This window comes from Mchenga conophoros, linkage group LG7 (assembly GCF_057382185.1).
Source record: "Mchenga conophoros isolate Kocher_MC1m ecotype Shallow Benthic linkage group LG7, M_conophoros_male_GT1.1, whole genome shotgun sequence".
NCBI lineage: Eukaryota > Metazoa > Chordata > Actinopteri > Cichliformes > Cichlidae > Mchenga > Mchenga conophoros.
Window position 1 is genome coordinate 18,313,592 of NC_140532.1, and position 16,305 is coordinate 18,329,896.

Consider the following 16,305-nt stretch of genomic DNA (forward strand, 5'->3'; position numbering starts at 1 on the left):
ACAGGACCGCTAGTCTTTGATTTTATTTATTTTCTGTTGTGTTTTACTTGCATTTATTTGAAAGACTGAGTGTAAACACAAAAAAATATTTTATTTTATGTGCTGGAATGTGCAGAAAATAGGTTTAAATGTTAAACTAATTTCTTCCAGTCAGTGAATGTTGCATATAATTAAATTTTTGCTTGATGCTCACTTTGAACGTCTACTTAAAAAATACAAATATGAAGGCAACCAAAAAGCTCAACACGAGCCTTCAAAACAGGGGTTTAGATAAGTTTAATGTAACTAATTCAACAGAAAGTTTAAATTCAGTCTTCTTGTTATTATACAAAATCCTTTGCTTCAGTCTGACTCATACTCACAATCTTCCTGATGTACTGCCTACAATATAAGCAATATTTTCAAGGTAATGGTTTAGGTATAGCATTTTAAATTCCTTTCTCCTGTTGAGAAGCTGTACAATGTTTCATATTCTATAACTAATGTTTAGTAAGTAGCAAGTACCTCCACCACTGTGGGATTTATTACTGGGCAGGTGTAAACAAACACACAACAGCAATAATGTTTAAGAAAACAAATTATTTAGCACTGTGCTAAATTATTCCTGTTGCACATTTGTTTACACTTACCTTTTGTGACACTGGTTCCAGCTCAGCAACGGCGCTGCCGTTAATGTTCGTTATTGTCCACCATTGTCTGAATGTTGTTTTCAAGGACATCATGGAGATACACTGCTATGGTGGATGAGGGTTGCATTTACTATTTGATTACAACCTGCAACCCACAGCATTACTCCTCATTAACTTAAGTCAGATAGTATCTGTAATTATGCAGATTCCCTCTGACTAATTACCTGGACAACTGCTCATATCACTAAATTAATGTGCGATCCACTGAAGCTGTGAAGTACTACTACTCAATCATTTTACACCCTTGTTACAATTTAAAAAAAAATAAAATAAGAAGCCTGTCTTCTTATGTGACACTTGAGCCACATCTTGATTACATTAGAGAGAGAGCGATGACTGTAGGCATGAACTCACGGACTGAGGGTCTAAAACTGCACAGACACAATAAAAAAAAGAAAGACCAAGAAGGCTGAATATTGACAGGGCAGCTGTCGGGGTCAAAAGCAGATGAATCTAAATAACTTTGATACCCTGTTTGCTCATTAACGCCAGAGATACACAGGGGTAGCAGTTATTACATGATGTTTGCTACATTTTTTAGTACAGGATAGCATTGGAGATGATAAAGTTATCATTTTTTAATGACGCATCTGGTAAGATTCCACCAAGATGGCAGATGAGAAATTCATCTGAAGCGCCATCAATTTCTAGGGTGAACGTTTGAACTCTGTGAGCATGTTTTTCATAGCTTCCCCATCAACATAAAATGACCTGCTCAATGAGGTGGAGACAGTGTTTTTCAGTCGGGCAATTTAAAAGTGTGGGGCGTTCAAAAGGCAATAAAGGAAAACAGTGTCTCTTTGTGTAAAGGAAGAGCGCTGATATAATTAATCCCATTGTGTTTGACTTAAAAGCGCAGAAAGGCAGCAGACTTGTGAACCTTTGCAGGCATTTAGTAATACATGACCTCAGTGATGAGCGATCTGATGGCCAACAGAGAGACCAATAACATATGCACGCATACAAACTCTGAGCTTGTTTTTATATCAGAAATTAATCTACTGACTAAGAAGACAAACACAAGGGTCTCGAATTGTATTATGAAAAGCAGTTATTGTTGATGTGGACACAGATAATGAGAGGATTACATTTCCCATCACAACAGGATTATGTGAAAAAAAAGACCATGAATTCAACTAAGGGGTTTATGGGAAAATATTTTGAAAATGCTCCCATGTGTTTCCATTTTTTAGGTAAAAAATATAAAAAGCTGACTCTGATGAAAGCCAGGCTGTGTGAGAGAAAAGAACAGAATAGAATAGAAGAGCCCTTTATTGTCATTGTACATGAAATTGTGGAAATCTACCTTCTGTTAACAATGACAACAAACACTACGAATCAGGCACTGCTGGGATTTGAACCCAGGATCTCCTGTTTACAAGACAGACACTTTAACCAACTAAGCATAAAACCAGCAAAGTATAACATTTAAATAGAATGCAGTCATTTGCAAATTATTTAACTCTCCTGGGTTTCGGGGCCTAATTTGTAGTTTTTGTTTTTTCATAATGTGCTTTTGTCTGCTGAGGCACCTTTATCTGAGTTACAATATGCATGACCTGTAGATTATTTATCAACTGTTTGTCCTATACAAGGCACGATTCGGTTCTGATGAGATGTTATTGCTATCAATCACGGTCAATCATGTGACCTGTCACAGGCGATAAGATGCCGCTGCCCTGTGTTTCACAGTCTGATGAAGAGCAGGTGTGCTTGAAACATCACACATTAAATAACAAAATTGGAGTTTTAGGATGAGAACCATTAATTCTTTTCTATTTTTCATAACAAGCTGAAGATTTTCAAAGAGTGTTTGATTACAAGGCCAAAAAGTTTAAAGAAATGCAGGATGTGGTTTAGCAAAGCTGTCCTTGAATAAGACATCATCTTGATGGCGACATACAGTATGTTGCTCCAAAACCGGCCTTATCATTTGCATCAATGGGAAGTTACTCATATTTATGGACCTCACACTATCATCAATACTGTACAGAATGGTTTCTCTGCCATTTATGCATCAAAACGCACGCAGAGTCCATGATTTTGATTTTGCAAGCAACTATTTGCTGTGGCTGTTTGATGGCAATGTTTTTTTGCTCCCGAAGGCAGTGCAGTAACTTCAGCTAGAGAATCAGTCTGTTTTTAATGCGGTGCTACCTGAGGGCACAAAGATTATGGCCATTTAGAGCTGGTTTCTACTTGTCCCCTGTACAGCACTTTCTCCAGATTCCCTGAATCCTTTAATGACATCATGCAACCTGAGGATGAAAAACCCAAATTATCTTATTTTAAGACTGAGGTACATTATTTTTAAGTTAATCTATGTTCACCTATTTTCCCTATTAGTCGTTCACAGTGCTGAAGCCTTCTTCATCTTTTTAGTCTTTTGTTCTCTCAGTCTGACACATGTTGTCAGCATCAAAACAATTTTACATTCGACAAGTATTTATGGTTTTAATGATTTACAGAAATAGCTGCATTCTCTTTTTATTTACAGCTTCCAAACATTTTTGGGTACAGAGTGGGGGGTAACCTTTTGAATGAGATTTAGTCAAACTAGGAAACAAATAACCTGCTGCTTCGTAAAATAAAAACTATAAACATTTAGAAACGGTGACCTAATGTTTTGGATTCTTTGTGCTGGATTATCTACCAAAGGCCTGAGGCAAATTTTGTACAGTTCGTTTTATAATTCTCCAGACTGAAAAGCATAAACACTCTTTTGGAAGCTGGAAAATAAGCTGTCACACTGACTGTAAGATGACCTCTGCAGAAGTAAAAGAAAAATCTTGGCTATTATTATGTTGGCATGTCTAAAGGAAGGAAAATGATTCATATAAAACATTATAAAAATGCTGTATTACTTTTGGAACACTGAACAAGTGAATGAATACATCAAAAATAAGAAAAGTAAGAGAGAATAAAGAGACTTATATCCAGTATATCCTTTGATCAGCACGTCCTCATTTTCCACCTCGCTGCAAATGTCATCTCTAAAGCGCTTTGTCCCAAGACTTTTCTGTCTCTTGTTAGTCTGTTGGTCCTGTCGTGTACACATATCTGTGTGCACAGCTATTCCTCTCCAGCCTTAAACCCCTGTGGTTGGCACCACAACATAATATTGTCTCACCACGTATATCAAACTGTCTCTCCTCTCAGTCCCTGCCAGATCCCACCATCACCTCCAGAGTTAGCTGCTCCATTACTTCAGGTCCAGTTTCTCCTGTTCTTTCTGTTGCCAATGTTAACTTTCCATTCTGCACATTATTCTTAATTTGACAGTCTACTGTGTACTTAGCTCCTCATCATGCTTTTCACCCGACATACACTGCTAACCCCGACCACCCTTTCTTCACTCCTCTGTCTCTAAACCCTCTCCCACTCAAGTTCTCTGCTTTTCAATAAATCTATAAAACCTTCGCCTTTGTCTGGGCACTGCTTTTGGGAGCAGCTAGTTGCTAAACTTTAACACAGAGATTGTTATTCAGAACCACACTATACCTTCACAGTAGGCATTATCATCTCGCAGTGGGCGGAAGCCATCCTTACAAACACAGCAGTCTCCTGCCTCCAGGTTCACACAGTCAGAGTTCTCCATGCAGCCGTTGCCCTCTGAGCAGAAGTCATGACCTGCGGGAGGCAGGGAGGAAAAGGGTGAGACTCAGAGGATAGAAAAGGAGAGGAGTGACAGAGGCATACAGAGGCAGTCGAAAGGTTATATCATAGCTCCACACCTTTTTTTTTCCCTCCACAGTATCTTAACTGTGGTGTTTTTACTAGTATATGAGGGCAATACACTCAAATATGCTCTCTACATCTGACTTCACAGAAAACTACGCTGCACTATGAATGAGTAGGTAAAAATTTAAAGACCATACTTATTATTTTACAACTTTCAATTCAATTTTCACATGCACTTTTTAACTGCTGCAATTTATTTTAAAATAAAGGAGATCTTTCTTACAGAAAAGAACAGAAAAACTACCCAACCACCTTGTAGGGAGAATTCATTTGAAAAAAAAAGTGTAAATGGCATGCTGAATGACCTGAAATCAAATGTCAAAATCAAACAGTTAGCATATAAACATGCTCCAAAGGTGTGGAGGTTTCGTGCATTAACAGGTCTGAATTCTTGCATGTTTTCTGAAGCATAAGATCATGCTTCTTCAATACCTCTGCAGACTTTACAGCATCTGCCACTCAAAGCAATCTGCTCCGACTCCGGACAGTTGAGTTCGGGACAAGGCTCACTGGGGACCACTCGATGCATGGTCCTGTCCTGTGAAGAGAGGAGGCAAAATCCTTGTCAGCAACTTCTTAGGTGAACTCTGCCCCCTTCATTTCCTAAGGGCCCAGAGGTAATTATATAGGTAATTATTCATCCATTGTGTTTCCTCTTTCATGGCCCCACTCTCCCTGCTCCCGCTGTGTTCATTATAAGCCAATTACTCATTGGTCAATCACATTTTTTCACCCCAAAAAAACTACCTGTGGAAAGGGAAAGAAGAAGGGGAAAGCACGCTCTTCTTCTCTTGTTATCCTCAGCAATTTACATCAGGATTTATGATGCATCTTTATTACACTAACAGTGAATCAATCTTCTAGATTATCCCTGCATGTGCGTTTAGTCAGAGTGTAAAACCTGATTATGAGGTTCTGTTTCCCTGCATGCCTTTGGCAGGCCAATGTGATGATCTCATCCTTGTACCTCCAGCTGATGCCCTTTTAGATTCCAGATTGCCACAGATAGTTCGACAAAAACAACAGACCTCCTCTGTTAATTCCTAGTGGACAAATGTTTTCCTAAGGATAACCTTAAATCAGGAGGTTAAAAAGGCGTCCTTATAATATGCCATGCACAATATGCCATGCACAGGTAAAGTGCGTGAGCCGAAAAGTCCCCAAAAGTCTTCCCCCAAAAGTCCCCAAACAACTTTCCAAACAAGCCTTGCCATCTACTTCTGGGCACCCACCACCCAAAACTTGCACCCCCAACCCAACCCACCTCCCTCGCAGCCAGCAGGCAGACAGAAGATCAGAGACGTGACAAGCAGCTGTCAGGGGAAGCCTGCAGAAGTCTGCAGCAGTGGGCTGACTGACAGCACTTCTTTGATCTGCCTGTGACTGCCAGTCAGTTAACTGGGACTACAGATGGGCCAGGTGTGGGCAAGCAAGCCAGGCAGCTGTCTGAAACTGCAGATTCTAATGGAGGTTTGCAGAATTCATGGAGGAGCTGGATGATATGATAGAGCTGGGTGATTAAAAACTTCAAATCATTTTTCTGTGATTGATTGGGCCTGCCTGGAATAATGTCATCAAGCGAATTACTCCCAAAAGTGAGCAACCCACCCATCTGGTGCACCAGGCAGACAAAAGCAAATACTTTGAATAATTGGGGAATGAATCTAATTTGGGACCACTGTGGTATCTGATGATTGGTACTGAAGAATAGATGTGGCATTCTCTGACTGACAGGTTCACCTCTTTTTTACATTTTGGCCTCCAAATGTAAAATTGAGTAGTGGGATTCGGTCTTCTTTTCTTTTTTTCTTTTTTTTTTGTAGGACAGCGACAAGACAGATCAATGACATTGAGCTAAAGCGGACAAACTCACAAGATGGGGTATTGTATCCTGCCACAGTGGGTCACACAGCGTAAGTATTTAGTAAGCTGTCATGCAGAGCAATATGGAAATTAGGAGACTTGAAGTGTTTAGGTCCATGAGGCAATGTGGGGTCTCTTTCTAAAAGACGTTCTAAAGAGCCTTCTAAATGAAAATGGTTGCGTGTGTGTGTGTGTGTGTGTGTGTGTGTGTGTGTGTGTGTGTGTGTGTGTGTTTGCTTGCGTGCGTGCCTTTGTGTGTGTGTGCTGATATGACTTACCCTGCATTCAAACAGCAGGCACCTGCCAGCAGAGTCACGTACAGCTTTCTGATCTCCTTCCACCAGTTCTCTTCCACCAAATAAGCACACAGCTGTTAGCAGACACATAAATGCACACAAATAAATAATTAAATAAATAAATGGCACAATAAACAAATATTAAACAAATATGCATATAAAAAAACACTGTGCTTTTTAAAATCTGCGTTGGTTTATCATCTGCACAGGATAATAACCCTACATCTCCCTTTTTTAAATGGCTGTGACCTATTTTTAATTAATTAATGCAGGTCCAAAAAATGTGCTGGTGTAAGACATTTAGACAATATTTAATGATCACCAAAGAGTAGCAGAAATGTTAGCTGAACTGTGTGAAAGCTGTAGAATTACATGTGAGTAAAAAAATGCAAATGAAGAATGCAACAAAGCGCTTGCAGTTGCCGGGTTTGGAGATGGAAGGATGCGAACAATGACACCTTTCATTTCCAAACAGATAACAGCTCAGTACTTATGATGCTTGAGTTTGAACAGCTGTTGAATACATTTTCATTATTTATTTTTTTTATTTTTTTGCATATAAGTATTCAGATTCTATTGATAAGGTAGAGCAGCTAGGCTCATGCTACATGCAGATCAATGAAATCCATAGAGAGCAAAGCAGGGACGGCACTTTCTTATATGGTGTTATTGTAATCTATTGTAGTTAAAACAAAAACAATTTTTATTAGCTTTTTAAAAATGTATCTGCATTTGTAAAGAAGGACCACATAATAACACAGTCTTTGCCTGGATATCCACTGGACATGGTCCCTTCAAAAAAATATTATCCATAGGTTAAGCCAGCACAAAAGCCTTCTGGTTTCTCAGATTGGCCCTTAATAAGTTAATAATGTCTTCAGCTACCAATCAGATGCAAAGAAAAACAAGATGGCCATAATTCATTTTGAATTCATAACCTCATTAATTGGAAAATAATGACTTTCTATTTGAATTTTCTTTATTGTTCTTTCTTTTCAAATTAATTCATCGGTAAAACCTTAGATCGAACCTAATGATCAAAACTGTCTCTTCATATATACACTGATAAAAAATAAATAAATAAAGGGACACACTGAAAGCAACACTCAATACGAAAAAAATCATGCTGTATACATGAGTCATATGGACTGGGTAATGTGTTTGGAAGGACAGGATGCCACATCACTTGATGGAAATGAAAATCATCAACCTACAGAGGGCTGAATTCAAAGATACTCCGAAAATCAAATTGAAAAAATGATGCAGCAGGCTTTCAACCCAGAATAACTCAGAATAGTATTGAGTGATTCGTGTGGCCCCTAAGTGCATGTGTGTCTTCTATGTCTGACAATGTTCATCCTCCAGGAACTCCCTGCATATCCTCAGCACATGAGGCCGGGTATTGTTGTGCACCAGGAACGTCTGACATTGGTCCAAGGATGTTGTGCTGATACTAATGGTGGTCAGCCTGCCTAGCAAAGGTCTGTGCATACCTCCATGGATATGCCTCCCCAGATCATTATGGACCCACCAGGAAACCAGTCATGCTGAACCGTATTACAGGGAGCATAATGTTCTCCATGGCTTCTCCAGAACGTTTCATTTCTGGCACGTGTTCATCTGTGAAAAGCACTGAGCGCCAGTAGTGGACCTGCAAATTCTGATATTCTATGTCAAATGCCAATTAGACTCCATCATGCCAAGCAGCAAGCACAGGGCCCGCTAGTGGACGTTGGGCACTCAGGCCACACTCATGAAGTCAGTTTCTGATTGTTTGGTCAGAGACATTCACACAGTGTGCTGCTGGAGCTCATTTTGTAGCTCTGGCGGTGCTCATCCTGTTCCTGCAGATACCAGTCCAGCTAATGGTTTAAGGATCTTTTACGGCCCTGTCCAGCTCTCCTCGAGTAACTACCCATCCCCTGAAATCTACTCCATGCTCTTGTAACTCTGCCGGGAGACACAGCAAACCTTCTGGTAATGGCACGTATTAATGTGTAATTGAATTTGTAGGATCCAGAACTGCAAAAACTAGCAAAAGCAACAGAGTGGCAGCTAACAGTAAACCCATTCCTGTTTTGTAAGTTGTCTAATTGTTGTACCTCTGGTGCACCTCTTATTAATTTAATTAACACCAAAGCAGCTGAAACTAATTAATAACGCCCCCCCCCCCCCCCCCCACACACACACCCTACTGCTACTTAACTAGCCAGTTTAATATCCCAGAGGTTTAACTGACCTGATGCTATACTCTGATGAAAAGGTGTTCTTTTAATGTTTTGAGCAGTGTATATATTCTCTGACATCATACAAATGATTTAGTATGATGTGGGAAAATAATTAAAAGAGCCAAACAATCTGTCACAATATCACCCAAATTAGGGGTAACCACTTTTTCACCCCAGGAAGAACAGATGCTTCATTCTGGTTTGGAGCTTCTTATACGGCTTGAAAAGATTTGGAATCTGCATGTTCTCTGAAGAATTCCGATACAAATTTAATCTGAATTGTAAAATCGCATCATCATAACTAATTTACTAGACCTCACAACCAGCGGCTGAAATAATGAGGACAAAAGGCTCTTTAAAAAAAGGCTCATCAGAATTTTATAATCTGCTTACATCCTATCATGAGAGAGCTCACAGTTTAAGCTACACGCAAGGAACAACAATTCGGTTGCTGAAAACTAAGCAGAGGAAATTGGCATGTGTTGCAGGTGGTGAATACACTAAGAACTGGTCAATGCAAGCATGTGTAACTCCCACCAAGTTAAATCAATATAATTAAAAAAAAAATGCACCACGCCCGTAAGCTAAATACACAGTTGATAAAGAGACACTATTTTTCTCCAGGCTGGCAGAGCAGAAAGATTCAAATATTTTGAAAAGAGGTCAGAGTGACATGTAAGAAAATTATCTCAAACAGAATTTGCACAAGCCCTGAGCTCATTTCTACTTGGTTTATATCCAGACAAACAAAATTACTTCAAAAAAAGGAAGCAAACATTTTGACCCTTGTTTTTTAAATGCCACAAAGCTAACAGCATTGTTTTAGAAAATGACCAAATGTTACAAACTAAAAAAGACAAATGATGTGAGAGCTTCCATTTGAAATAATAAGTTAAAGGGAAAGTAAGGAGTGTTAGAAATTGTTTAGGGGACCTTTCTTGAAATTCGTAGATGATGTGGATCTAACAGGAAGTTGATCTGAATTGCTGTTGTTTGTAAAGAATAGAGGCTCTTGTTCAGATTGTGAGGTTTTTTCTTGTTTCATCTGAAAAAGATTTGACTCATACTGTTCTCTTTTTGTAACTGCTGAACCCAAATCTGTGCGTCTCCGCTCAGCTGTGACCGCAAACACTAGTTAGATGTCAAGAGTTATTTAACAGTGCTGTTTAACGTGCATCACACACTCTGTCCTTATTATTTACACTTTTTTTGTGAGGCCTTTTTTTTAAAGCCCTCAGGTGAATACAGTTGAACCAAATCAAGCGTGTCAAACTCAATTAAGTAACAACAGAAGAAGTGATGGCATAATTAATATGCAGAGGGAGAAAGCACTCCTGAGTGAGGCACTGAGGAGAAGCTATTTCATGTAACTGGGGGTTCTTGGGGTGGTGGAGGTAATAATCACATGGGCAGAAAGCGTGTGTTTGATGAGCAGTTGGGGTCAGACAGATCTAGTCTGATACAAGGGGGAGAAATGATTGACACTGGAGGTCAGGCCCTATCACAAAGCAGCGTATCATAAAAGCGAAGGACTTCTGAAACAGCCATTTGGCGCTCTACTTGACAGACCCGGCGCTGTGAGATAAGCCTTTAATTTGGAGAGCAAATCATGTCTTTGTAGCAAGGAAACTTGCGGTACACTTCTCTCCAAAGCGAGAGCACGTGTAATTAGCTGTGTGTTTGTCTACCTCATTGACACAAGGGAGAATAGGGATATTGAGTTTAAGGGCATTACTTGCTACGTGTTTGTATTTGGGTAACACGGCAGCAGATTTACAGTCCCGCTTAAAGCCCCTGCGTATCGGCCTAGGCGTATGGTTCCGTGGAAAAAGATGCTGACACGAGATGATTAGCATCCCAGACTAATTGTCTCTTCCTGATAGAGAGTAAATCTTGTCTATTATTTGCTTTTGCAGCATTTTCACTGTGTCATTCGCTTACAAGCAAAGCAGGAAGAGGGATGGCAGAAGTGCGTGGGTGCTTGTGATGAAGAAGCTCTCAAATGAAGTCAGCCTGCACAAGACGTGGAGTCAAATCTGCTAAGAAATACTATACACACGCACAAAGTCTGGTACATTTTTCTATCGCTCATATGGTGTGTAACCTTCAACACATCTCAGGTGAGAACACCAGTTATTGGAAACACTCAGACGTACGGTAATAAATTCCTTTGCTTAATGCATGTGCTAGATTGTGTTCTATAAGTTGGCGGGCAGTTCTTTTTGCCTCTCAAAAGAAAATATATCACATCTGTTAAAGTTTCATTTGGGATACTATCAGCAGAATGTAAAAAAAAAAAGATAATACGATAATACCCACTGAAATCCATTTTTATTGAGAGGGGAATTGAGAGAATATGAGATGCAGAGTGCTGCGGTGAAGAGGCTAATAAGAGTTCATTGCTTAGCTCAAAGTCTTTCGGAAAAAAGAAAAAAAAACAGACCCTCTATGTAGCAATGTGATGAAATGGAATTATTTATCCAGCTAGAACATATCAGTGTTCAAAAGTTAATAAATGGACATTTATGGAGACACTATTGCCAGTGTGATTATGAGCATCGTTTTAGACCCTTCACATTCCCTTCCTCTTCAATTTTCTCACAGCCTCAACATGCCATGCCATAAATAGGAACTAGTTTACATCACATGCAGCGATCCCAGATTTACTGGCTCATGTCTGTGTGACTGGTGGCCATCTGTGTTTTGAAAGCCAGCTAGTGAATAATTGATTGGTCCATGTATATGCAAAAAGGATGGACTCATCTCAAGAGACATGTTAGGAGGTAGCTTAGCAACACAGCAGAGCCCTGGTCAATTGTCAGGCAGCCCTTGTGGAGGCGTTATATGTGCTCTAAATCTGGTGATGGAGGTTGTTTTGCTGTTATGTGTGCGCGTTTGTGCGCAATTGTGTCTATGATTGTATGAGTGTAGGAGGGTGCTGAGGTTAAGGGTACTTCACTCACGCTGGCACTCCTTGCAGCAGGCACCCTTTACGTAGGCAGGCGCTGTGCCCGCCGGGCACTGAGGGGGAGGGCAGGAGATGGCCTCACATTGCACCGTGCCATTCTGGTAGAGAGAAACACAACACTTAGTTTAAAGAGTGACTAGTAGAACTCAAGTGACACTGGGCGTTTGGTGCTTGAACTGATACATATTACTTCAGTATCAACAATTCTAAAAATCTGACTATATTTATATTGATTTTCTTTTTTGGAAATAATCGCCTAAATTGGGCAAATACTACATTTTGAACAAGATATATAATAATTAGGATTTAACATTAAAAAATAAGACTGGAAAAACTGAAAAACAACTAATATCGGGTTTTACCGATACCCACAATGATATTTGGTGATTTAAAAATCTGATATGTCGGCCAATATTGTTTTTTCTTTCAAACGCAAATAGATTTCCCCAATAATTGTCCTCATTAACATAATATAACAATGCTAATTAAATATAATCTTTACTTGGAATACTCGAGAACTCCTGGCAGTACTGTTTGGTGGTAATTGGTGGGGTACTGCAGGAAAGTTACAGAGCGCCCTCTGGTGGGCAATCTATGCAGTGTCGACACTCATAAAATAGTTGAAGGGTGTTTCTCACATCTCTTCCTTTTTAATTTATGTACTGGCTTTTATAAATGATGATGAAACAGCTAATATCAAAGGCTGATATTGGCTAATAACATTGTTTCTGGACTTCAAACATACATTGGAATTTCTGTCAGCCATTTTTAAATCCTTACTGTCCAACATACAATTGAAGCTAAACACAGTGGTCCATCAATAAATTATATTTTTATGAAGCTAGTATTTGTTGATTTTTTGGTAATGATGAACTACTACATTATGTTGATGTTTCTATTATATTGTTCACCCCATTTGTATAATTGGCATAGGCTAAATGCATGCAAGGCTGCTATTGAAATTAATGCATTTTAGACTGTAATTATGCCATTATAAATACATTATAAATCACAGGATGCACAGATGTTTGCAGCTTACTCAACCCCCCAAATCCTATGTTGCATCTTCTAAATATTCAGAGGGTTCTGGCCAAGCCGAGGACTATGAATACTGTGCTGCGAATCCACTAAACTGAAGATTTCTACAGTAATCTGCATATCTAACATATTTCAATACTATCTCCTTTTCTCCGGCTGTTACTGTAATTAACATAGTTTCCACGGATGAAAGCTCTGTGACAGCAACATTTATGAACCTGATCCACATAATTGATAACATCTTAATGCATGACCTTTGAATTTTAAAGGTCACAGCTAATTACCACACATAAGGTAAGAACATATCCCATTTAATGCCTTAATTGCAGCCCAGGAGTGGCAAAACATCTATCCCGACGAATGAAGCGATTTCATTGGATGAGTGGGTAGAACAAATCCCTGATGATAATTATCATCTGTCAAGTGCAATTAGGTGCAGTGCACTGAGAGATATGTGATTTCCTATCTTTTGCATGTTGGGCAGTGGTGCGCAAAGTCATCTCATTGGCTGGTTGGAGCAGTTCAGTAGCAGTGAATGAGTTTCATGTTCCGAAGCTGAGTAGACTGAAAGCCAGTGAAATCTGTTTGTCGATGTAGTACAAGCACAAGATCTCCAGCCGCTTATAATTCTTCTTTTGGCAATTATTCACACTTTGTGCAGCACAAAGTAGACCCTTGAGAGAATAGCGTATTATTAAGCACTGCTGTTGATGCGTCTAATCCTGAGTACTGTGGAGGTTTTTAATACAGTATCTTTTCTTGGGTAACTAGGGCAACCCTCAAGCTAGTGCATGAAAATAATGATACTACAAGCTGTCAACAACGGTGCCCCTGCACTTTGCACCTCTACCTCACCCAAAGCCCTATCTTCACACACTTGATCAACAGGGGTTCAAGACAAAAAGGCAGCTTACAATAAGAGCAGAGAATGTATGTCTACACACAGACGCTTGCACACACAGTCGCACATCAACTGAGGCATGCACACGATACAATAAATACAACAATGCATGATTAAAAATGCATGTTGTCAGACACAAATGCATATCCCATTCATACAAATGCCCGCACACATTCATATCTCGCTCACATGCCTGCAAACATATAATCACACACAGCGAGACAAGTACATAATTTCAGACCCAGTATGTTCAAATGCACACAATCACAAAACCGAATGTCCCCTCCCCTTTCTTTTTAATGGTCAGACACACACACACTAGCATGCACGCAGAAGCAGTCGAGCACCCTTGTGAGAAGCCCCACCGTGCATGTGCAATTCCTGCAGCCATCTGTCCAGCTTTCATCCTCCCTGTAGACGACCCCCTTGACGCTGCAGGTTCTCTCACAATAGCAGCCATCCAGCCCATTCATCTTCTCCTCCGCCCTGGACAGCTGCACCACCAACACCCCCCCCCCCCCCCCCCAACACCCCCGAAAGACAAAAACCAAGTAGAAAAGAAGACATGAGTCAGCCTCATTCTATGTCTATATTCACATGAAAAAAGGAGCTTCAAAAGCAAACCAGTAGCATCACAAAACTCATACTATTAACACCTCATACACTCTCAGTCTCTCCATCAGAAGAGAAAAGAGTTCATTAATAGGCAGAGCCAAATGTTAATACGGCTCTGAATGCCTGTTGCAGTGAATGTTAATAACAGAACCGTACTGACAAGGGGATATATTTTACTCATTTAATTCAAAGGAGCAATTACCGTTCCTCTCTCTGTTTTGGATTAAATGTCAAATCAGCACAAATAACATACACATTACATTACCTTGCTGGATGTTTTTGCAAGTATATCCTGTAGCTCCATGATTTTCTGCACTAGTCCATGGAAATCATTGCAGGTTGGACATGCTGACATACAAGGAACAATACAAAAGTAACTTAGGTACGTGCAATAACGTGGTCATCATTTCTAAAAATCTATGTTAACTGCATCATAACTATAGCAGATAAAAACCTGTCTAACCATATAACAGTTTTTAAACACGTTTAATAGTAGAAACAGTTCAGTAGTTTAACAGTAATAGTTAATAATTAATAATAACATTAATAATACTTGCTAATGTTTTTTTCTTTGAAGGAGGAAATTTCACTTGTTATTTTATATTACAAAAAAATGTCCTCTCTGTAAAAGGGTGTAATTTACTGGAAAACGCATTAAGCAAACTTTTTGAGGGACAGGAACATATAATCCATGTGAAAAATCATTTTAAAGCATGAGGTGTGGGTGTGTGGTTTTCACTCTCTGCAAAAATAGTTTTTGTCTGCAGAAACTCTAACAATGAGATAGGTAAAACAGCCACCTGGAATATAAAAAAGGTTCCTAGTGAAAACACATCATCATAGCGCACAATAAAACATTTCACTGTACAACCAGTGATTGAATGGGGAAAAAAACATTGCATCAGAACATTTCTAAATCAAATAGTCTCACAGATTGCCACTTAAAAGTAATGTGAAACCGATTTCTGAAATATGCCCGATACAGTTTATTTCATCTAGCATATTTTCTCAGATAAAATTTCACAGCTTTTTGCACTGATATAAACAGCTGGTTTCTTTGTCCTCGCAAAACTGAATAAAACTGAACCATCATCAAAATCGTGGCAACAATGAGGATAACGATCACACAAGAAAACCCACTTTTTGCTGATTGACTAACTGCAAAACACCCCACAACTGTTAAACGCCTTAGCGCTACTCAGGATTTAAAAATACTACTAATAATAAATAATAATATCAAATAAATACAAAATGTACGTTTTATCTATACTGTGATCTAAAAGTGGGGTTGCAGGTAAATAAGTTAAAATCGGTGTAAACTAAGTTTGAGGGTTATTCAGAATCAACAGTAATGGGATTACTGCACTCACTTCTGTTAAGGTCTGGACACTGTGAGATGTAACCCTGTGGCATCACCAGGATCTCCACGTCCTGCATCACTCCCTACATACACAGACATAACAACCTTTTGATCATAGGGAGTAACACCTCATGCTAAAAAGAAGAAAAATATAGAAGAAACATCAAGCAGGTGTAGTAAATACATGAGGACTTTGAGAGTTGGGAGTGTGGGTAGGGTGGTAATATTTCTCTAAGTTGTCTAACTAATTAATGTTTGAGATAATGTGGGACCCAAGCATATGTATCCTCACAAAAATAAACAGGTAGAATTGTGTTTTTCACTGTGAAGTATGACAGACAGGTTGTTGGGTGATTGTTGGATAATATGTGTCCCAGACTGTCGCTCTGATCAATCATCTCATATCTGCAAACCTACAGGAGGTTAATTATGTGGCCAATTTAGCTGGAACGTGGATTTTTTTTTTCCAATCTCCTCTGATAAGCATAAACAGGAGATAGAGATTCAATCATTTCACAAGTCCAAATTGTCCTACGTCCGAATCCCAAACACATACCTGTGTTCAGACACTCTGTTGCCATAGTAACCAGGTCCATTTCACTCCAT

At 39.3% G+C, this 16,305-nt stretch overlaps 1 protein-coding gene across 1 annotated transcript in view; it reads right to left on the minus strand.

The window, feature by feature from the left end:
* nell2a (neural EGFL like 2a) overlaps nt 1-16,305 on the minus strand; it is a 90,676-nt gene that overhangs the window by 58,190 nt on the left and 16,181 nt on the right. Inside the window, exons 6-12 of the mRNA XM_085282707.1 lie at nt 15,710-15,782; nt 14,605-14,687; nt 14,090-14,218; nt 11,781-11,883; nt 6,572-6,663; nt 4,863-4,968; nt 4,191-4,319 (exon numbers count right to left, since the gene is read on the minus strand). Of these exons, the coding sequence (XP_085138833.1) occupies nt 4,191-4,319; nt 4,863-4,968; nt 6,572-6,663; nt 11,781-11,883; nt 14,090-14,218; nt 14,605-14,687; nt 15,710-15,782 (715 nt within the window). The remainder of the gene's footprint in view (nt 1-4,190; nt 4,320-4,862; nt 4,969-6,571; nt 6,664-11,780; nt 11,884-14,089; nt 14,219-14,604; nt 14,688-15,709; nt 15,783-16,305) is intronic.